The sequence below is a fragment of the Mauremys reevesii genome, unplaced genomic scaffold (assembly GCF_016161935.1).
Source record: "Mauremys reevesii isolate NIE-2019 unplaced genomic scaffold, ASM1616193v1 Contig1, whole genome shotgun sequence".
Lineage (NCBI taxonomy): Eukaryota > Metazoa > Chordata > Testudines > Geoemydidae > Mauremys > Mauremys reevesii.
This window is the reverse complement of record NW_024100715.1, coordinates 1,172,626-1,195,639: the sequence shown is the minus strand read 5'-3', so window position 1 is coordinate 1,195,639 and position 23,014 is coordinate 1,172,626. Positions and strand designations below refer to the sequence as shown.

The following is a 23,014-nucleotide window of genomic DNA, read 5'->3' as shown; positions in this document are numbered from 1 at the left end:
CTCTTCTGGCCCTCGGCTGGGTCCCTCCCACAGGGGGCTCCCTCCTTCCTTGGTGGGACCCCCACCCCACCAGAGTTGGCCTCCCAGGAGCATAGAGATTGATCCTAGAGCGCCACACACAGACCTCCACAGCCACAGAGCTACGGGGAGAGTGTCACCCCACTTCAGCCCTGGGGTGGATGGTGGGGCTGAGTCCTCCAGATCATAGAGATCAGGGGGTGGGGGCTAGAGGAGCCGCGCACCAGCACTAACACAGAAGAACGGGCGGATTCTCTCCCCGGCGAAAGAGGCCGGCAGGAAAGTGGCGATCGGGTCCCCGGTACCAGCATCGAAAAACGCCACCAGCCCCTGTTCATAGTCCAGATACACCCGGATCCTGCGGGGTCCCCGGCTCGGGGGGAAGCGGATGCTCTGCACAGCGGACATGAGAGCCCGGTACCGATCCTCCCAGCACCGCACAGCCCAGAAACCTTCCTCAGGGCTAAGGCGGATCCATCCCTTCCTGCTCACAGACTCTCTGGCCACCCCCACATCACTGACTCCCCCGCTCCCCACCTCCACCTCCACCTCCCAGTAGTGTCGGCCGGAGGTGAATCCCTCGCAGCCCAGCACACAGCACAGAGTGTAAAATCTCTCAGGTCTCTTGGGCAGGTCCTGCCATTTGTCTCCCCATCTCACACTTCTCCGATCTGCAGACAGGATGAGTTTGGGATGGGCCGTGTCTCGATCCAGAGTCACGTTCGCTGCAGAGAGAGAATCAGAGCGTGAGGGGCAGAGCTCAGCCCTGGGGCAGGGTCTGATCGTGTCAGTGACAGAACCTGCCCCAGCTGGGGAGCGAACCAGGCAACCTCCCCCCTCCCGGATTTACCCAGCTCTGCACGGGGAGCAGAGCTGAGATCTCAGCCATGGGCCGGGGGGATTCACACCCTGACAGAGCCAGTTCAGGGACAGAGTGAGAGGATCAGCTCGGCTGAGCCAGGCCCCAGACCCCGAGTCTGAGTCTCAGTGATTCCATCCTTGTGCTTGGGGGGAGACGAGGGGGGTCAGAGGGAGCTGGTTTTAAGCCACCTTTGTCCTTCCATTAGTCTGCCTGGCCCCTCGCTCCAGGGGCCTCAGGGCTGCGAAGCAGAGAGCAGCCAGAGTGTGATGCCTCCTGTCTGTGCCCCCAGCAGAGCCGCCCACTGGGGAGGGCGAATCGGGGCGACCGTGCCGGGCCCTGCGCTTTGGGGGCCCCGCGGGCTGGTGCGATTGGCTGGCGCAGTCGGTCCCAGAAGAGACGAATCCGTCACTTCCGCCCCGGACCCCGCTAGGGCCGGCCCTGGCCCCAGAATGGCCCCAGCCCACGGCTACAATAACGGCTGGGGGCAGAGTTGCTGTGGAGCCCCTGTGGCAACTTCACACGGACGGGGACTCCCGGGCACCGGAGCTATTTTCTGGGGACTGTTTCCAGGCACATCAAGGCCCCTTTGCTCTGACAGAGCAGCACGAATGGGCCTGACAGTCAGGCCCTGGAACCTTTCCCCACCTGCCCCCACCTCTCCCCACAGACGTGATCAGAGACCCTGGCAGCACAGGAGGCTCCCAGCACATCACAGGGCCCAGCAATCAGGACATTTTAAAGGATTCTGTTGTGGGTTTTAGCTCAGTCTCCTGATGTTTGAACCCCCCTGGCCCCTCCCCAGGGCTGCGCATGTGACAGTCAGTGCTGCCCACTCTCCCACCTGTCCTGGAGAAGGGGATTTTGGCTCCTGCTGCAGGAGCTCTCACCCCACATCTGCCCATCTCCTGCCCAGCAATTAATCCTGTCCCCCAGCCCCCCTCAGCTCTGTCCCCATCCTACCCCCTCAATTCAGTCCCCCAGCGCCATCATCACCCCCCATCAGTTCAGCACCCCGACCCCACCGCCCTCAGTTCACCCTCCCAGCACTCACCCTCGCTGCTCAGACCCCACCAGCAATACAGCCCCCCCAGCCCATCCACCCCCCTGCTCACTTCAGGCCCCCTGCAGCCCCCAGGCCATAATAAAGCCTCACGGCCCCACCTCTGCTCCTCCTGGGGCTCTTCACCCTGCCTAGGCCTGGGGGCTACAGTAGGGGCCCCTCTCCCACTTCCCAGGCTGGCAGGGGAGCAGCCGCACTGGGGTGGGGACAGCGGGAGCCCCAGCCGCGCCCAGGGCAGCTGACAGGATTTCTAAGTAAAATTCAGCCTCGTTTTTAGAGCTCTCAAATGTCGGGATATTTTTTTTAAGCCACGGCTCTATGGTGAGATCATGATCGAGGCTTAATTTTACTGAGAAATCGCATCCCTCACGCTTCATTCATGAGAGCTGGCCTGTCTGCGAACAGGTGATGTCTACCAAACCCCTTCTGACATTTTAAACATTTTTTCTTTTGACCTATAAAGTAGAGATAAAACAGAAATGTCTATTTTTGTATGTTGGATTTTCCCATTCTTCACTGTACCACTTGTGCATTTGCTAATACTAATAATATGGCCAGGGGATGTGATCTATGCGCATAAAGAGTTCTGAGAATGAGGTGAGATGTTCCTCTCTGACTTTCCAAAAGGCTCATTTTTAAACTCTTAGATCTCTGCGGAGATACACTGCTCGCCCCCTCTCCAGTACCCCAGCACATCTGGTTACCCCAACCGCTAGTTACAAATTCTAAATTCAAACAGAGAAAAGAATCGACTTTTCTGTTTTTAGGAAAGATCTGGGCAGCCACCAGGAATATGTTGCTCAGCTCCTGTCAAATGCAAAACTGAAAAGAAACCTGAACTATGGTGCTGCCAATGAGCCTCCATAATTCATAGGAAAGTTTTCACTCCCCCTTTGATAGGAGAAATTTACCTTTGTCAAATCGCTGTCTAGATGAGAGTGAGTCTAGAGGAAGAAATGGGTGAAAGAGACGAAATGTCAGGTTGTCGTGTTTAGGGATATATTCACATTGTTAATGTTCTAACACAAAAGCAAAATGAAAAGAAAACAAACTTTGTGAAGTTCTAGTGAAGGAGGTTAAGTGCAATTCAGACCAGTACAAACCATTCCACACCTCACTATAAAATAACCCCAAACATTAAAAACTAAGGACATGACCTAAGGTGACATGACAGACCAGAGATGTTTTACCAGCAATTACACACCTGTGGCTGGCCCATGGCAGCTGACGTGGGCTCGCAGGGCTGGGGCAATGGGGCTGTTTCATTGCGGGGTAGATGCTGGGGCTTGGGCAGAGGCCTGGGCTCTGGGACCCTGTGACGGGAGAGGGTCGCAGAGCCCAGGCTCCAACCCGACCCCGAACCTCCTGAGCCAGAGTCAGTGGACACGGGCCAGCCACAGGTGTTTAATTGCTGTGTAGAGAAACCCTCTGAAACCAACACATCATTCACAGACAGACCAACACACAGACACTGTGTCACTGATTAGCATTCAATCATTAGTACTCAGTAAATCTGGCTCATCCTTCCTGGCAGCCCTGGGGGTCTCATTCTCTCCAGCTCAGGAGGGTAAAAGGTGGAGAATCTCTAAAGCAGGGGTGGGGAACCTACCTCTGCGAAGAGCTGCGGGAACTAGGAACGCGGGGGGGTCCCATTTGCTGGCCCCGCACCCAGGACTCTGCCCCAGCCCCCAGGTGTGGTCCCAGCCTCAGCCCCCTTACCCCATCCTGCCCCTCCCCTCCCGGGGCCATGGCCCAGTCTTGGCCCCCGCTCTGGGGAGAGGGGGCACAGACAGGAGTAAGGGGGGTGCCAGATAAAATGTTTGGGGACCACTGGCTTTCAGCTCCCCCACTGTAAAAATTCTTCCAGCGCCACTGCCTCTGCAATCCCTGCGCGGCTGCCAGCTCGGCCTGCTGCGGGGGGGGGGAGCCCCGAGCCTCCACACCCCCTCTTTGTCCCCCTGCGGGTGAGTGGTCAGCGACTGATTTTTTTCTGTGGGTCAATGGCCCGTGATAGAAAAAAGGTTCCCCAGCCCTGCTCTGAAGCAAGCGAGGGACTGTGGTGACACCGGAGGCCTTGCAGCCAAACAATCCAAACAAACATACTCCAGAAACAGTGAATTCAGCAGGAAGCTCAAGCTCAGGTTAATGTTCACAGCTGCTAGGAAAGGAAACCCCCAGGGAGTCCGAATGCAGCCCCCTACCCCAGTGTGTGTGGGCCGTACTGAGAACTGGGTAGGGAATTCATAGCTTCCAAATGATTAGCTGGCAATCTCCATCCACAATCATTGCCCCTAAGAGATTTCCCCAGCTCTGTCTGTTATCAGTGTAACATAGGTGAGAAAATCCCCCAGGTGACTGGTTATTACCTGTGAATTCCTTCATTATGGTCTCCAGAGGTGCATTTCTTTGAGAAGATTCCCAGATTCTCCATTTCAGTTCAGAAGAAAAGGCCACTGGGTTCTGAAACTTCTCTCTCGCGCATCTGAAGAACAACCCAGTGTTACTCGCTGTGGAGTTCGTTCATGTTTGTGTTTTACTAATGTTGAGTCTGAACTCTTTATGAACTGAAACTTAACTCAGACTACATGTCTCTGTCTGAAACTTTTAATCAAAAGCTTTGACCTGCGAACTACTCATGACCCTTCCCCTCCCAATAAGTAGCCATAAGTAGCCATCTCCTCTTTTGTCTTCTCCAATTTACATTTTAACCTGTTTTATCCTGTAGAATCTTGATTGATTATGCATGACCATTATGATCTGTTAATCACTTTGTTTACTTCTGTGTATAAACATTGATGCTCACCCCTAATAAACTTGCCACACTTACTCCGAAGCTTTGCTCTTAAGCTAAGGATGGTGTGAGCCCGTTGATCAACGAATTGTTGTCTGGTCTCTGACAGATCTCTGAGCCCTATACCAACTCCGCACAAACTCGGGTGCTGGAGAGGTGAGTAGGACTTGCTTTTTACCTAACACTAACATGTATTTTACTCCAGTGAATGGCTGTAGCTCAGCAGACCCTGGAGGTTAAATTCTCTGTTGCCCCAGGAACAGGTCCAATCCCAGCTTGGATCCTACACGTTTCCCCTTCATTCTTGCGAGACTGATACTGGAAAACTGCATCCAGTTCTGGGGTCCCCAGTTTAAAATGGACGTTGAAAAAGTGGAGCCGGTGCAGAGAAGACCCACAAAACTGATTTGAGGGCTGGTGAAAATGCCTCACACTGAGAGATCCCTGGCACTTGAGTGTGGGGTACAAACACCGTCACGGGGAGAACAGACTTGGCACTAAAGGGCTCCTCAGTTTAGCAAACAAAGGCAGAACAAGGACCGATGGCTGGAAGCTGAAGGCAGAGAAATGCCCATGGGAATCAGACAGACATTGTTAGCAGTGCGGGTGCATTAACCATTGGCAGAAACTGCCCAGGGAAGTGCTGGATTCTCCATCTCTGGACAGGGCACCAGAACAGGGGGGCCGTGGCCCCATCACTTTTAAAGGTGGGGGAGCTCTGCTCTCTGCCTTGGTACCTGCCTGAAAGGTGAGTGATGGGGGAGGGGCAGAGAGGAGTGAGGAGGGGGTGGGGTCAAAGGGAAGAGGCGGAGCAGGGGTGGGGCCAGGGTTTGAGCAACGCTGCCCCCCCCACTTCTAGGCAGCCTCAGGTGTTACTGTCTGTTGATGTCAGTAAATCAGGACTGACTGGCTTTCTGGAAGGTGCTTTAGTCAACACACGTGGGATTTAGTCCAATACAAGTTATTGGGCTGAACACAGGAATAACTGGGTGAAGTTTAAGGACCCGACACACGTCAGCACCGACTCTGTGGGGGCTCCGGGTTTGGAGCACCCGTGGAACAAAAATAGTGGGTGCTCAGCCCCCAGCAGCAGCCCCACAGATCAGCTTCCACCGCTCCGCTCCCCACCCAGCTTTACACTAGTTGCCTTTCAGCTGCACTGAACGTCCCCTCGGTCTTGTACTGTGAGTGTGGGAAGCAGGATCCCCTGACGTATCCCGTACACCACTGAAGGGAGATAATTAGGGACAATCCTTGTGGTGATGTAGATGCCCATCGTACCAGGACCTGGACTGAGACCCACTAACCCATTTCAAAGATAATTTATGTTCTTATCTAGCTCTTTGGATACATACAATGGTCAGTCCACTAGCTCCGGGGTTCTCAGCTTACAAGGCCAGTGTGTGTCCACCCCACACTGGGGGACGGCAAACGCCTGAATGAACCGGCACTGCCCAGGGAGCCGGGAGCAGTGGGAGTCGGTGCAGTTCTGGGGGGCAGGGCTGGAGCTGGGGGGAACTGGCTGGCGCCTTCTATTGCTGGTTCGTCAATGGCTGGGGGATGAGCCATGTAACACGGCTGGGCGGGTCCCTGCCCGTAGGTGTCTGTGTCAGCGCGGGGCCTGTCAGGCCTGTAGCTCGACATCAGCATCACGGGGCGAGAGGCAGCCCAGGCTGGGGATCTGGAGGGCTCAGCAGTGCCACAGGCCAGGCTGCACCCCGGGACCCCGTCGCACTGATGTAAATCTCCCTTGTGGCCAATTAAACCGATTCCTCCTTGTTCTGCCCTCAGGGGACGTGAAGAACAAGTGGTCACCGCTCGCTGCAGAACAGCCTCAGGCAGATCTGGAGACTGTTATTAGGCCCTGCCTCAGTCTCCTCTTCTCTAGACTGAACACACCCATTTATTGCAACCTTCCTCACAGCTCGTCCAGTCTGAACCTCGGGTCACTTCTGTTGCTCTGCTCTCAACTCTCCCCAATTTCTCCACGTCCTTCTCACAGGGCGGTGCCCAGAACTGGACACAGGATCCCAGCTGAGGCCTCCCCGTGGCAAGAAGGGGGGAACAACGTCCTCCTGTGTCTGACCCTGACACTCCTGTTAACACACCTGTGCTGGGTGCTCACCCCACATCAGCCCCGGAAAGGGTGAAGGAAGCAGAGAACGAGGAGATTGGGGAGACAGGCCACACACGGGGGTTCAGGCCAGAGCAGTGACCCCTGGCTGGACGATGAAGCTCAGCTGAGCAGGTGGGGGCTGGGCTCGTGCAAAGCCAGGCAGGTAGCAGCAGAAATGGCTGCAGTGAGGAGTCTGCAGCCCCCCTGTGCACTCGACAGGGCAGGAGGGGACCCAGGCAGAGAACAGGCTGCTGGGAGCCGGGCCTGGGGGAGGGAGTGTTAGACTCACAGGGCCAGAGGGGGCTGCCAGGGTCACCTGGTCTAACCCCCGTCAGAGAGCAGGGGGGAGACGAAGGCCTGTGGGAGGGGAGGGGGGAGCAGCCCAGGGAGGGAGCAGACGGTGCCTGCATGTGGCAGGGTCCCTGGGCTGGAGCCTGGAGCAGTGGGCGGCTCGAATTCCCCACCCAGCCCCGGCTGGAGCGGCATTGCCTGGGCAGTGGGGCCAGCGAGACTCTGCCCCCCAGCAGGGGAACCATTCAGTGACCTGGCTGGGGGCTGAGTCACACAGAGGAAGCTGCAGCTCCTGGGGGGAGAGATGAGGCTGCAGAGTGAGAGAGACAACGGGGGAGACGCCAGGGGAGGGGTTGGCCCTGGAAGAGCTAATCCCCAGAGCAGCCAGGAGGGGGCAGCACCTGCGGTGAATACAGCAACCTGGGACAGCATCCCACAGTGACATCTGCCTTTTTCACAAGAGCATCACCCTGCCGCCTCCTTCACTGTGTGACCCACTGCCACCCCCAGAGCTTTTCCCGCAGTCCTGCTGCCTCCCCCGTGAATTCCCCATTTCCTAGTTGTAGGTTTGATTTTTCCTCCCAACGTGCAGCACTTTGTCTCCATTGAATGTTCCCTTCAATTGATTTTAATCCTTCCTCCCTCCGCCCTGTGTCTCTTGTGTCTCTTTAGACTGTAACCTCCCTGGGGCAGCGACTGTCTCTGTCTGTGTCTGTGCAGCACCCGGCACGCTGGGCCCTAGGTTTGCCTTGAGCCTCCAGGCACTGCCATAGCACCACTGATAACAGCACGTTATAAACTCCTCAGAGCAGGGAACGTCTCTGCCATCGTATCTCCTGCCACGCCCAGCACACGGCTAGAGCTCACTGCATAATTAGAAACAATTAACAAACAGCTCATTGAACAGTCATCAGATGGCCCTGACTTTCCATCCCTACCAACCTGGGTGGGGTTTGGAGTCTATGACCTAGAAATGAGAGACCCATTCTCCATCCCCGATCCCCTGAGGTCTCCATTCCACCAGCCACACTACAAATAACACCCCTGTCTGTGGGTCAATCACTCTTTTCTCAGGCTGCTCTATTCTGGAGTCTGGTCACAATGACAACAGCCCCGAGATTAGATGTAACGGAGGGAGATTGGGAACCAGCCCCACACTCTGCACTGCTGGGCCGTGGGGACCCAGGTCTCATGTCCAAAATCCCTTCCCTGCCCTGGGAAGTGAAAGGGAGAGTGAGAAGGAGCCACCTACCTGCTCAAGGTGCCTTTGATGTCCTAGAGGGGAGAGAGAAAAGGAAATTCAGTCCCAGCTCTCACACTAAGGATCCCTCCTGCTCTGGAGGGGACTCGCTTTGTCTTTACAGTTGGAAGTTCAGAGAGAAATTATTGGTTATTTATTAACACAAACAAAAACATTCAATGCGCTGCCTTTGCTCTTTCGGGGAAGTGCTCTGACTGCAGGAGCTGGGCCCAGGAAGTTTGTATAAGGAGGCACACAGGCTCTCTGTGTAATGACATGTGGATAACCACCCGGCACATGGAATCAAAGGCTCAGTCTTGCGATGTGCTGAATGAGGATCTTTCTAACACTCACAGGTGTGGGGAAGATCCCCTCCTGCAGACTCCAGGGGGGCCAGAGGAAGGGATGCCCCCAGGCTGTGCTGCCCCCGTGCTGTAAACTCTCTCCCCACTCGCCCACAAACACTCTGAGGGCCCATCCTGTGGGCTTCTTGACATCCACAGGAAGGTGGGGCTGGGTGAGAACAGTGGGTGTGGGGTACAGAGTAACACAGGGCCAATCACCATCCTACACCCCAGGTTCCATTCAGGAAACCCGAGGAGTGAAGAATGCTGCCCACAGCAGATACTGGGCGCAACAGAGAATCTGACCCTAGATATCAGCTAGAGACGTCCAGGAAGCTACTTTTTATTCTCACCTTCTTTTTTTTTAACTTTTTTTTTTTTTGCTATTTAGAGGCATTTTTTGAAAAATAAAATCATGAGAAGGCTTTTGGAATTCTAACGACTACTTACACGTCCAGGCTACCATAAGTAACAAACAGTTTCCCTGTCTAACTTCAGTTCTGGCAGAGAAAATCACCACAGCCTCAGACCTCGTGTGTCAGTTTTAAGGCCAATATTTTCCCTTTTTGTGATATGTAGGAAAAGTGGCAAAATCAGGCTTTAAAAGGAATCTTAGCCTCAACCTTAGCTATTTCTATAATTAAAGACTGCTTCACACATTCTCATCCTTCTCTCTAAGCAACTGGCTGAAGCAATGAAACATGAGGTTTAATATCACTCTGAATATTGTGTTATCCACAGAAATAGTCTCTCACTTTTTGAGTTTTGCTAAATCCTTGGTCTCAACGACATCCGGTGGCAATGAGTTCCACAGTCTAATTACATGATGTGTGAAAAAGTATTCATTGGATCAGTTTTTTAATTGGTCACCTAATTTTATTGAATTTCCCTTTGTTCTGGCATTATGAGACAGGGAGAACAGAATTCAGAGATTGCCATTTTTGGAGGAGCCTTCTCTAACTAGAATTCAGATGAAGAATGTTTTTCATTTAGGACTTGATCCTATGCCCACTGTACCCCAGAAGTATATTTTCATTAACTTTAATGGGCATTTTATCAAGCCCTTAAAGAAAAATAATGTATATTTTAGCAATACTGTATGTTCTGACCTTTCACTCTGTGATGCTCTGTACCTCGGGGGAACACCCTGCATGTCCATGTTCATCCTTATAACATGATTGTGGGGTATCCAGTGCAAAGTTTGTCATCTCGGGTGTCTTCAGAAGGCTCATGATGCACTGAGCATTGTTGTTACAGTGATGTTATAGGTTGTAAGTTTATGTATATAGTCATATGGCTGAGAATGTGTCCTCGTGGCTTAAAACAAGCCCAAGCAAAACTCTCCAGGAGCAGAGGGGCAGTTCACACCTCATCAGGGCACGGATGGGACAAACCCAGCCCAGCCTCACAGGAACAAAGGACACTGGCCTAGGACACTGGGCGGGAAAGCCAAGAGGGAAGAAAGAACATGATAAAAGGGAGACGTTTGCCAGGCTCTTCCTCTCTCTACCACCTGCATCTACAGACACCACATCAAGCGACTGAAACGTTGATCAAAGGGGAGAGCCTGGCTGAAGGGCAACCGGCCTGTGGGGAGAAGCATCTAAGTTTGTAAGGACACTGGAAGTGTTAAGATCAATTTGGAATGTGTTTTGCTTTTGTTTCATTTGACCAAATCTGACTTCTTGTGCTTTGACTTATAATCACTTAAAATCTGTGTAGTTAATAAATCTGTTGGTTTAGTCTACCTGAAGCAGTGTGTTTGGTTTGAAGCGTGTCAGAAACTCCCCTTGGGATAACAAGCCTGGTACATACCAATTTCTTTGTTAAACTGACAAACTCATATAAGCTTGTAGTGTCCAGCGAGCATAACTGGACACTGCAAGATGGACGTTCCTAGGGTTGTGTCTGGGACTGGAGAGATTGGCTAGCCCAGGGGTAGGCACACACTGCCTGGGTCCTGGCCACTGGTCCAGGGGCCTCTGCATTTTAATTTAATTTTAAATGACGTTTCTTAAACATTTTAAAAACCTTTTTTACTTTACATACAACAATAGTTTAGTTATATATTATGGAGTTATAGAAAGAGACCTTCTAAAAACATTAAAATGTGTGACTGGCATGCGAAACCTTAAATCAGAGTGAATAAATGAAGACTTGGCACAGCACTTCTGAAAGCTTGACGACCCCTGGGCTAGTGTCATTCGGTTGCACAATCCAAGCAGTGGCTGGCCAAAGTGCTCCCTCACGTAGCTGGGAGCAGTTTACATGCCAGCGGCTGTGCGTGAACAGCCCAGGAGTGGGGGTTCTCACAGTGGAGCAGGGCAAGGCTCGCTCCCAGAGTCGAGGATTGGAGTGACCTAGCAGATCACCGGTCCAGATAACACCAGGGGAACGTCACACACTCCTACACTCCAAAAGTGAAGGGTTAGGAGACTTTCTTGCCCTGAGAAAGGTTCTGGGGTGTTTCTAACACCATCTCACCTGCAGGAATTCACTTGCCGGCAGCTGGCGCTTCTGCTCCATCTCACTGATCAGGGAACTGAAAGAGGATAGTTCCTCAGATAGTTTGGCAACATACTCATCCCCCCTGTTTTCAATTTCCTTCTTCAGCTCTTCCAGCTCTTCCAGCTGGAGTCGCTCTTGTTCCTCCAGAAACTGGCGCAGTTGCTGAAATTCAGCCACAATCTTTTGCCTCCCAGTTTTTAGCTGTTTCTGAAATGACGAGATACAAACAGAGAAATCATGGGTCAAGGACAGGAACACGGAGTGAGTTATGGGACATTTTGTAAAGCCTTATGTATGCACATGGGAGCATGTCATTGCAACCCCGTAGAATTTAACTCCTGATATGTTATGGAGAACAAACTCTGTGCTCAGCAGACAGATGATTTTCCAATGAATTCTGAAGAACCCTAACTGGTGGTTAGACTATGAATCTATCTTGCATTATTAGGATATTCTGTTATCAGTGGTGTTTAGAAAACCAGATCCTTCAAATAACAGGAAGGACAGCAGGTGTGGGATCCAGAACGGGACAGGCAAGGATTACTTCTGGGGAGCAAACAGTAGAACCCAAACTCGGAAGTGCTAGACTTGAACTGGGGAAGAGATTCTCCCCACAAAATACACCTAGATGAATAGGGCCGTGTTTCTAAGACTGGCTTCAAAATCAGAGCCCCAACAATTGCTCTGACGAGTTCTGAATGCACAGTTTAGGATACAAACATTTGGTCACATCATAAATCTCCAATTTTAACCCACACAGGGATTCTGAGCAGAAACTGGGTGGCTGGCAAGACACCTATTTGCATGGGCAAATCTGAGTTTGCAGGGCACTTAGAAACGTGCGTGTGAACTGGACAGAAGCCCACCAAGTCATGTTCTTTCTGGAGCTCTCTAGCACCTGGTACCCCAGGAGCAAGAAACTTACATCATATTTAGAACCCAGATCTTCTTCACGGCAACGTCCAGCAGCGATATCGCTAGGGCCTGTTCCAAAGCTCACCACAATCAACGGGAGTCTTTCCAATGACTTCAGTGGGGTTTGGTCAGGTGTTAAGTGACCAGCCTTCTCCGGGGCAGCAGATTTCTATAGCGGCTGCCCGCACTGTTCTGTTGTAGTTATTGTTTGAGGGTTTCCCTTAGCCCTCCCCTGGTTCTTGTCACGCAGCCAGAAAGCAGGAGACCAAAAAGTCAAAAGTGCAGGAAATGCGACATTTACTGGGGTTAGTTCCAATCAAGCATATCCAGAGCTCCACACGCCAGCAGCGCCTTTACCCTGTATCACCCTTCCCAGCTCTGATGCCACAGAGCCTTTACCCCGTGTCCCCTTCCTGGCTCTGATGCCGCAGAGCCTTGCCTGTGTCCCCGTTCCCCATTCCTCCTTCTTAGCAGGTCCACATATACCTGCAGTGCGCGCCCCTAGTCACACCCCTTACAACTTATGGTCCTGTTCCGTTCTGGAGGGTCGGGAGTCTGGGGTCCTCATCCCACCTCTTCTGTGCCACATGGGAGGGATGAGGAGTAAGTTTGTGCTTGACCTTGGCTTGAGAGAGGAGCCAGGCAGCCTTCCAGTGTGTGTCCTCATATGTTACACTCCCACCTACCCTCTAACACTTTATCTGTTCATATCCGTTCCCATTATACTAACAAACCCAGCCAGCCAGGCAGAAGCCACACACCGTGTCTTTGTCCTTTGTCCTTCACACACATTAGTGAGGATGTCAGAGTATCACAAGTCAAACCCACAAATTCTATCTCAGGTTCACAAACAGGCTCATATGCCAACAGTTCTGTCCGTTGACAGTAAAGCCAAAAACTAGGGAAGGAATTTGCAAAAATGTTTACATTTCAAAAAAATTTTTGCAATTTTTCAGGGTTTAAAATGGGACAACTTTTAATTTGTTTGTAAAATATCATGAAATAAATTGAAAAAAAATTCACATTTCTGTTTCCCCTTTTTTCTAAAATGTAATAAAATAATGTCCATTTCCACCACCACCCTATTGTTTCCTTTTATTCCATTCTGTCTGGAACTCTTCAAAAGTTCTCCCATTTTAGAAAAATTGTCAAAAAGAAAAGGGAAAAACTAGGAGAAAAAACTTGAAAATTATTCATGTTATTGTATCAGTGGCAAAAAGGAAGAAATGGGGGAAACAAAGGGATAAAAAACATTTGAAATATTGAAAAAAATTCAGCTCTTTAAAACCAAAATGAAAACTTCAATTTGAAATGAAAATAAACATTTTGTTCATTGTGAAATTTCCTGTCAAAAAACTGATTTTTATTTATTTACTAAATCCCATTTTCCTACAGGACATTTTTGCGGTTGGTAAATTTCGACCAGCTCTAGCTGAAAGAGTAAAGGAGAAACTACTGTCAGCTAAAGAAATTACATTCACATTATCAATGGAAATAATGGAATGATTAAAACTCTTTCCGTAATGCTCCATTTTTCTGTTTACACTCGATTAAAGCAGAACAGTTTTTCTTTACAAGGAGAATAAATAAGCAATAATCTTCCATGGAAGGGAAGATGTTGCTCACTGTTCTTCTTCCGTTAGACTAAGCAGAGTATCAATAACGTCCCAGGGCACGGTTGCCTCTGAGTAAGAACGGCACCTACCAGTAGTTCCTGGCTTGTATTTTCCCCACTCGATTTACACGACAGAATCTCGTCTCTCTCTTTTTTCAAACTCTCCAAATGTCTCTGAATTTGTTCCTAACGAAAGAAAAACTGGTTTAGTTTTGGTTGTTTTTGGAGGGTTTTTTCCCCATTTATTTACATTTTCAAGTATCTCAAATACATAACAAAATGGGTGAGTGCTCTAACCACATGACTGTACAGTCCTTCCCATGCTCACGGTCTCTCTCTCTCTCTCTCCTGCAAATGACTCCCAAAGGGCAGAGCTCTGGGAGTTAAACCAGCTCTCGGAGACAGCAGCAGGAAAAGCGCTGCCGTGTGTTCACACTGTCAGCTGCAAGCGCAGTGCGTGGCCACATTTGCCGCTCTTGCAACACCACAGAGAGCAGTGCATTGTGGTAGGGAGTGTGTTGTGTGTATGTGGGGGGAGGGGCTGTGCGTTTGGGGGCAGAGTGTGTCAGCATGCTGTCGTGTGAGTTCAGACAGCGGCAGGAGGAAGGGCGAAACCCGACATCAGCCCCCTCCCGCCCCCTCCCCACACACGCCTGCCTCTGCAGCAGGAGCATTCCACAGTTTGCTGTGTGTCCCGGAGCAGATAAGCATGGGGGCTGTCAGAAATGGAGCTTGGAAGGAGGAGATCCCCATGCCTGCAGCCGTGTTCATAACGCTGACAAGAGTTAGGGTTACCATATCTGAACAGTCAAAAAAGAGGACACTCCACCAGCAGGGGGAGCGGGGAGGTAGTGGCCCTGCCCACAGTCCACCCCTGCTCCTCCCCGACTTCGCCTCCACTCTGCCCCAGATCCCGCCCCCTCCCCACTTGGCCCTGCCATTGCACCCCTCCTCACCCCGTGGCCTGCCGCTGGCTTGCCGCCCCTCCTCAGTCCCCCATCCACCGCTCACCTACCACTCACCTCCTCACTCCCCTGCCAGAAACCCCCATGCCCGCCCCGAGAACCCCCGCCTGCCGCTGGCTTGTCACTTCTTGTCTCCTCACCCCCGCGCGCCCACCCGCCGCTGGCTCCCTCACCGCTCGCCTCTTCAACCCCCGCTGCCCGCTGCTGGCCTTTTCACCCCCAGCCTGCCGCTGGCCTCCTCACCTGCCCACCCGCCGCTGGCTCCCTCACCGCTCGCCTCTTCAATCCCTGCTGCCCGCCGCTGGCCTTTTCACCCCCAGCCTGCCGCTGGCCTCCTCACCTGCCCACCCGCCGCTGGCTCCCTCACCGCTCGCCTCACCCCCGCTGCTCGCCGCTGGCCTTTTCACCCATCCTCCCGCCTGCCGCTGGCCTCCTCACCCGCCCACCCGCCGCTGGCTCCCTCACCGCTCGCCTCTTCAACCCCCGCTGCCCGTCGCTGGCCTTTTCACCCCCACCCGCCTGCCCCTAGCCTTTTTACCACCCCCCCCCAGCCTGCCGCTGGCCTCCTCGCCTGCCCACCCGCCGCTGGCTCCCTCACCGCTCGCCTCTTCAACCCCCGCTGCCTGCCGCTGGCCTTTTCACCCCCACCCGCTGGCTCACCGCTCGTCTCTTCACCCCACCCACTCGCTTGCTCACCCCTCCTGCCGCAGGTCCCTCTGGCTCCTAGGATCGGGGCAGCCGAGGGGTCTCCACGTGCTGCGACCGCCACAAGCGCGAGCTCTGTGGCTCCCAGAGAAAAGGGAAAAGCACCAGTGGGATCTGCCGGAGCCGCGGCAGCGTGCAGAGAGCCCCCCTGACCCGACCTGACCCGTTCCCAGCCCGCAGGACTAGGAGGGAGGCTGCTGTGGACCGTGGGGTTCCCGGGAAATGCTCCTGACCATCGCCGTCCGGCTGGCTTGGCAGGAAACCTTCGTGGCGCCGACCCCTACGGCCAATGACCTGAACCTGGGAGTTGCAAGTTGCAGCCACTCGGGGTCCCCTTCCCCTCATGTTACCTAAGGTTACCATACGTCCGTATTTTCCCAGACAGTTTTAGATATTTAAAAATTCCCCCCCGGACGGCAATTTAAGGACTAAAAAGCCGGAGATGTCTGGGAAGATACAGATGTCTGGTAACCCTACAAGAGTGGCCACTTGGCTTCAGGGGATTACGGGATGTTTCCGGAGGCCAGTCACAGCGCAGTCATGCAACATGTCGTCCACACTGACACCCAGCCGGGGAACAGCAAGCTCTATGCTTCTCGTGGAGGTGGATTACCAGGAGCGCTCCAGCCACAGAGTCCAGGTGCTCTAAGTGCCTGCCAGTGTGGACGCGTCGGGAGTTAGGGCACCCGGGGCTGATTTAATGCGCTCTAACTTGCAAATGTAGCCAAGGCCTAAGTATTTATCCCCAGTGGGGCAGCTTCAGCAGGAGAGATGGAGGGAGCCCCACCTCAGCACATCCCATAGAGAGGTGGCAGGTCCCTGTTCCAATCCCAGCTCCTCACCAGGTGGACAAGGGACTTGAACCCGTGGCCTCCCATGTCCCAGGTGAGTGCTCTAAACACTGGGCTAAAGGGAGAGCTCTGTGTGTGTGTGAACTCACCTGAGGGGCCTCAGGCCACCTACCAGACTAGGCCTCACACAGGAGTTAGGTGGCCTAAGGCTGCTCATCTCTGGGGCTCAGGTGGGAGACAGGCACCTAGCTGCCTTGAGCGAGGCAGCAGTGAGCAGGGCCAGAAGCAGAAACACAGGTGCTGAGGGAACTAGTTACTGAACACACAGATGCCGAGTGAGTTTAGGCATCGACAGGGCTCAGCAGGAGTTTTGTGAATTGCAGTGGAGGCTCCAACTGGGGTTTAGGCACCTAAGTAAATACTGTGAATCTAGGCCTCCCGGACAGGGTAACTAAGCTAAAGACGGGCTGGACGGAGGCTTCACTTCCTCACTGCACAGGTGTTCACACACCTCACTGCACAGGTGCTCATGATCGCTGCGACTTTTCTGAGCAGTCTCACAGAACCACATTCTCATCCAGGGCATGTTTTTATATATCACCGGCCTTGGCATTTCTAAGTGGGCCTGAGAAATAATTCTCCCCCCTCCGCCTACACATAACCAATTCCTGACCCCTCCCCTCCCCACACACACACACCCCGGGGGCTTTGCTGATATAACTATTTTATTTAAAAAAAAAAAATCCCACCCCTCTCCAGCACAGATCTGTACAAAAACTGTATGTAGAGCAGGCCTTACAAACAACATTCTTCCTGTATAAAATCCCTTCTGCTTTTCTACCGTGTCATTTTCTGAAGCTAGTTTTATGACGTTGCTGGTTTTATATTTCTCAGATGGCTCTGTTCTGATTGTTTGAGCATGTCTGGGCTGGGATATATCCCAAATGAAAAAAAATGACTAATTCTTACCTTGTAATCCAGAGCAGCCTCCTCGATAGGAAGCACAGAGTGGTCTTTGTGGCTGCGGGACTCTCTGCACACCAGGCAGATCGGGGTTTGATCCACTTCACAGAAGAGTTTCAAAAGCTCTTCATGTTTTTCACACGCTTTCTTCCCTCTTGGCTCTGGGATTTTTTTGGTTATTTCAACTACATTCCTCAGCTCCCGGTTAGCCTGGAATTCCCCTTCCCGGAAGGGTTCTCTGCACTGAGGGCAGGGATACGGGGGGGAGGTTTTGAAGTCCTTGCAGTACTGAGTGATGCAGGATCGGCAGAAATTGTGCCCACACTTGATGAGAATCACCGGGTCGTTAAAAGAAGCCAGGCAAATGGAACAGATAACAGCCTCTTGGAGATCTTTTACCTGGCTTCTTGCGGCCATGGCACCTACGAGAAATAAGAAAGTAAGTTTCATTTTCACTTTGCTCAGCAATGTGTCTATCCCCGACTGAAGCTGGCCTCCGCCCTTTCTGCAGCAGCCTGCTGATCTGTCGTGAATGTGTTCGCTGGGCCCTGGTATCCTTCAGTTCTGGAAAGGAGAAAATATAAAGGAGATAGAGAGAGATATAAAATAATGACTATATTGAACTCCTACCTTTGTACAGATTAGACTTTAAACAAATATTTCCTCATGCAGTCAAACAGAATTAAGTAAATCATGTCACTGAAGAGATACAAGTATCAGGGGGTAGTCATGTTAGTCTGTATCCACAAAAACAACGAGGAGTCCGGTGGCACCTTAAAGACTAACGATTTATTTGGGCATAAGCTTTCTGAAGAACTGAGTTTTTTACCCACGAAAGCTTATGCCCAAATAAATCTGTTAGTCTTTAAGGTGCCACCGGACTCCTTCTTGAAGAGATACAAGCATTTGCTAAATAAAAGAGCCAGTCATAAAATCCCTCTTTCCATGCCCCCAAAAACTTTATAGAGGCCAACAGTATTGGCAGAATTATGTTCAAAATATGCCATTATACTTTCCTTCAGCCATCATAGTTAGAAATTATATTTTAAATTTCAAAACAGGATCTGATGGGAATTAGAAATAGATCAGAGTTGCAATGTTAGTTTGATTGGGACTGGAACTTTGCCAAAGTTCTGGTGTTCTCAGTCTAAGCTGATCCATTTCTAATACAAATAACAGATGTAATTTTATTATTACTGTATGTTGCAACATTAAAAAACTTTCTACGAGTTATCTAAACAATTAAATTAAAAATCCAGAACTATAGAGTGCCATGTTCAATCCACTTTTTAATTTATTTGAAACATTCAACTACATTCAGCTGGGACTGGACAGCTTTCTCCCCCCAAACACTGATGAGGTCCAGCACCTCGCCATTGCTCCATACGGGGGATCGCCTGGCGCGTGGAGGCATGGTCACTTGGAAAGACTGTACTCCACGCCTGGTTGAGAAAACACGAAGGGGATTTTCAAAATCCCCAGAGAATTTAAAGGGTGGGACTGACGGTTGGTCACCTGAGGGCAGGGCAGTAGAGTTCAGAGTGATGACCAGAGTGGCTAGAACAGGCATTGTGGGACACTTCTGGAGGCCGATCAGAGCGCATTAACAGACCAGGGCGTCCACACTGGCTCCGTGGCGCTCCAGCGGGGGGCGCATCAAACGTTATTACACTCACCGAGGTGGAGAACCAGGAGCGCTCTAGCCGCGGAGTCAGAGCGCTCTACGTGCCTGGCCAGTGTGGCCATGTTCTGAGTTAGAAAGCAGGGATCGGCTGATGAGCATCCTGGAGCACCAAGCGGACTCGATGCAGGCGCTCGTAGCCATGCAGACGGAGCAGTACCGCGCCCCCTGCAGCCCTTGTCTCACAACACTTTCCCTTGTGCCCCCATGTCACCGCCAACCCACTTTCCCCAACATCCTGGTTCTTATTGCCACCAGCTGCCTCCCACACCTGTAGCTTCACCACCCAGCCCTGAAAACTACGACCCTCACCCACTGCACTCACCCCCCATCACCATGCAGTACAGCCAGCCCGAGGTGCAGCACTCATTGCACAGCACTCCAGACAGGAAGGCCGAGTAGGATAATAGGACATACACAAATGTGTGATTGTGCCATTCCCCACCCCCTTGCCCTTTCCGTTTCCCAAGCAATTGTCTTTCTTTTCAATAAATGGATTTTTTGGCTTTGAAAACATTATTATTGCATAAAGAAAAAGATGCCTTAGCCCAGGAAAGCAACAGGCACTGCAAATCAGCTTAGCAAAGACAGATTCCTACTAACATTGGAACCACTGCACTTCACTCCCGTGCAGGGCACCAAACGTCACTGGTGGCTTTCACCCTCAAATTGCTCCCTCAAGGCATCCCTATTCCTTGCAGCCCCGCGCTGGGCCCCTCTAATAGCCCTGCTCTCTGGCTGTGCAAATTCAGCCTCCAGGTGTTGAATCTCCAAGTTCCATGCCTGAGCGAATCTTTCCCCTTCCCTTCACAAATGATATGGAGGGTACAGCACGCAGATATAACCGCGGGGATGTTGTCATCGGCCAGGTCCAACTTCCCATACAGAGAGCACCAGTGGACTTTTAAACGGCCAAAAGCTCACTCCACAGTCATTCTGCGCCTGCTCAGCCTGTTGTTGAACTGCTCCTTGCTGCTGTCAAGGCTCCCTGTGTAGGGTTTCATGAGCCACGGCATTAAAGGGTAAGCAGGGTCTCCAAGGATCACAATGGGCATTTCGACTTCCCCTACTGTGATCTTCTGGACTGGGAAAAAAGTCCAGCTTGCAGCTTCCTGAACAGGCCTGTGTTCTGAAAGATGCGTGCGTCATGCACCTTTCCGGGCCAGCCTGCGTTAATGTCAATGAAGCACCCCCGGTGAGCCACAAGTGCCTGGAGAACCATAGAGAAATACCCCTTCTGATTAACATACTCAGAGGCTAGTTGGGCTGGTGCCAGAAGTGGAATATGCGTCCCATCTATCGCCCCTCCGCAGTTAGGGAAACCCATTTGTGCAAAGCCAGCCACAACGTCATGCACGTTACCCAGAGTCACGGTTCTTCTGAGCAGGATGCGATTAACGGCCCTGCAAATTTGGATCAACATGATTCCAACAGTTGATTTTCCTACTCCAAACTGATTAGCGACCGATCGGTGGCTGTCTGGAGTTGCCAGCTTCCAGGTTGCAATAGACACCTGCTTCTCCACCAGCACGGCAGCTCTCAATCTCGTGTCCTTGCGCCGCAGGGTGGGGGCGAGCTCCTCACACAGTCCCATGAAAGCGGCTTTTCTCATCCAAAAGTTCTGCAGCCACTGCTCATCATCCCAGACTTGCATGACGATGTGATCCCACCACTCAGTGCTTGTTTCCCGAGCCCCAAAGCGGCGTTCCACGGTGATGAGCACGTCCATGAATGCCACAAGTCCTCACTGTCAGTTTGGATCTCAAGGAGTAACTCGATTGCCAAACATGACCTGCTGGCGAGACGCGTCAGCATATTCCTCAGCAGTTCAGGATCCAGTCCCACAGACCGAAAGGGAAGACAGAGCGCGCAGTGTAAAAAACGTTGAAAGACGGTGCCAAATGTGGACGGAAGCACAGGAAATATTGGGATGGGAACCGATTCATCACAGGGCGTTGGGACAGGACCCAGAATGCCGCACACCCCCCACCCCCTTCCCACAAGCCACAGCACCGGAATGGGGAGAGGTGCTCTGTGCGATAGCTGCTGCATGAGCTGCAGGGTGGGGCAGGCTGCGCCCCCCCAAACAGCCTGGCCCTGCCCCATCCGACCCCACCCACTTCCTGCCCCCACTGCCCCCAGAATCCCCGACCCAGCCGGCTCCTTGTCCCCTCACCGCCCCCAGAGACCCCGCTCCCTGTCCCCTGACAGACCCCTGCTGAGCCCTGACCGCCCCGGCTGTCCCTAGGACTCCCTGCCCCTTATCCCCACCCCCGGCTCCCGCCCGACCCGGAGCCTCAGCGCGGGGGGAGGGGACGGGGCGGGGCTGGGAGCGGCAACGGGGCCTGAGCCCCGCCCCGCCCGCTCAGGGGGCGGGGCTGGGAGCTCGCGCCGAGCGGCGAGGGAGGGGCGGGGCTCAGGGGTCTGAGGCGCCGCTTGACGCGCTGAGGCGCGGGGCGGGGCCTCCGCTGCCTCTTGCCCTCCCCAGCGGCCCCGAGCAGCAGCCGGGAGTGGAGCCTCCTCCCCGCCCGCGGGCCCGTGATCCCGGCCGGGGCCGCCCCGAGCCCGCCGGGGCCCCCGGCTCAGCCGCTCTGAGGCGCCCGGGGCCCGGGCCGGGGCTCGTTCCCGCCGGGTCAGCGGCTCCTTTGTGCATCAAACCATCGCCGCGTGTCACCGGCGCTCAGCGCTGGGGGGGGCCCGGCTGGCTCCACGCGGGGCTGACCCGCCCCAGCTCCCCCCGGCTGTGACCGTCCCCCCAGCCCGGCCCCTCCGGACACAGATACCAGGGGAGGGAGCCTGGGCCCGGCCCCCGGGCTGGGACGGGGCAGCCCCACATCTGTGGTGAGAGCTGGGCCGGTGCCAGGGCCGGGAGCCAGGTCACCGCGCGAGGAGGAAACGGGCTGGACGCAGGGGGCCGGGTTCAGTCCCTGCTCCGGAGGAATCATCTCACAGGGACCCCGATTCCCCCACTCAGACTCCGCTGGACACAGGAGCAGCCGTAAGGCCGGGAGGCTCCGTCCCCAGCTTCTAACCCCCGACCCCCTCCAGCCCAGGGCTCCCTCCAGCTCTGCCGGTGCCCCTCACTCCCGACCCGCAGCTGCCTGCTAGCCTAGCCTAGCCTAGCTCTGCATGGGGCTGCAGGTCGAGAGTGAGGGGCACCGGCAGAGCTGGGGGGGCTGGGCTAGCAGAGGCTGTGGGTCAGGAGTGAGGAGACCCCAACCCTGTGACCAGCTCCTCCGTTGTCCTGAGTTGCCACCTTTACCCGCCCTCCCAGTGCCTAATGTACGAGGACAGACAGAGCCAGAGAAATGGACGAGGGCCCCGCCTCCCTGTGTCTCTGGCCAGGCGGTTGCTGTTTCTAAATCCCTCAGGGTGTAGCCAAGCCCCCCCGCACTCCCCGGCCACCCTTAACTTTCCATTTCCCCATCAAGGGTAACAGAGTCCTGGTTTCTGTTGCCCGTCGGGGCAGGGGAGGAGAAACGGGCTTGTAGAACCGTGGAGCGATTCTGCAGGGACAGCGGCCTAGGCGGCGTCAGGAAGAGCAACTGCGTTTTACATTTGCATCTGGACTTAATTCAAATTGGGCCTCAGGTGTAGACAAACCCTAACAGAACCCAGGAGTCCTGGCTCCCAGCTCCCACATCCTTCCCTGCTCCAACCCACCAGACCCCCCTGGTCTTCCAGAGACAGGTTAGAACTCAGGAGTCCTAGGGATGGAGATCAGGGCCAGATTCGGATCTCAGTGACTCTGGTGTAAATCGAGAAGCCAGTGGAATTGCTCCAGTGTAACTGAAATCAGACCCAACGTTTCATTTTCCACCGGCTCCATTCCCCCAGCGAGGCTGAGTCCTCCACACACTCATCTCAGCTGTGCCTCAAAGGGAGATCTCAGACCCCATGACCCTTCCCACTTTCAGAGCTAGTGTGTTAGTTACCAAGCCTCCATCCACTCCCATTCTCCACCGGCACCTGGGACCGGCACGAGGGACCGATGATGGATCCCTGTGCCTTGATTTCCACCCGCCCGGGGGTGCTGAGCGTGGAGAACATCGCCAAGGTGCGGAATCGGTTGGCGTCCCTGGGTGGCCTTTCTCGCCCCATGGAGGAGTGTCTGGACCACACGCTGCTGACGATCAGCCAGGAGGCCGG

General features: G+C 53.4%; 1 protein-coding gene across 1 annotated transcript; it reads right to left on the bottom strand.

Annotated features, from left to right (window-relative positions):
- Positions 1 to 163: 163 nt before the first annotated feature.
- On the bottom strand, positions 164 to 21,164 carry LOC120392481 (tripartite motif-containing protein 10-like). The gene is made up of 8 exons (XM_039517262.1): positions 21,155 to 21,164; positions 17,191 to 17,606; positions 13,851 to 13,946; positions 11,207 to 11,437; positions 8,391 to 8,413; positions 4,307 to 4,422; positions 2,852 to 2,884; positions 164 to 743 (listed from the first exon to the last, which is right to left on the bottom strand). Exons 2-8 carry the CDS (start codon positions 17,599 to 17,601, stop codon positions 226 to 228), a joined length of 1,428 nt encoding a protein of 475 aa, XP_039373196.1. The 5' UTR covers positions 17,602 to 17,606; positions 21,155 to 21,164; the 3' UTR covers positions 164 to 225.
- Between the last annotated feature and the right edge of the window lie 1,850 nt (positions 21,165 to 23,014).

Bases quoted from the DNA above. Each gene is read 5' to 3' on its own strand.
- LOC120392481 (XM_039517262.1), bottom strand. From the start codon at position 17,601: ATGGCCGCAAGAAGCCAGGTAAAAGATCTCCAAGAGGCTGTTATCTGT. The intron at 11,438-13,850 runs GTAGGTGCCGTT...TCGTCATTTCAG, and splicing joins ATACAAGCCAGGAACTACTG to AAACAGCTAAAAACTGGGAG. The intron at 4,423-8,390 runs GTAGGTGGCTCC...GTTGTTCTTCAG, and splicing joins ATCAAAGGCACCTTGAGCAG to ATGCGCGAGAGAGAAGTTTC.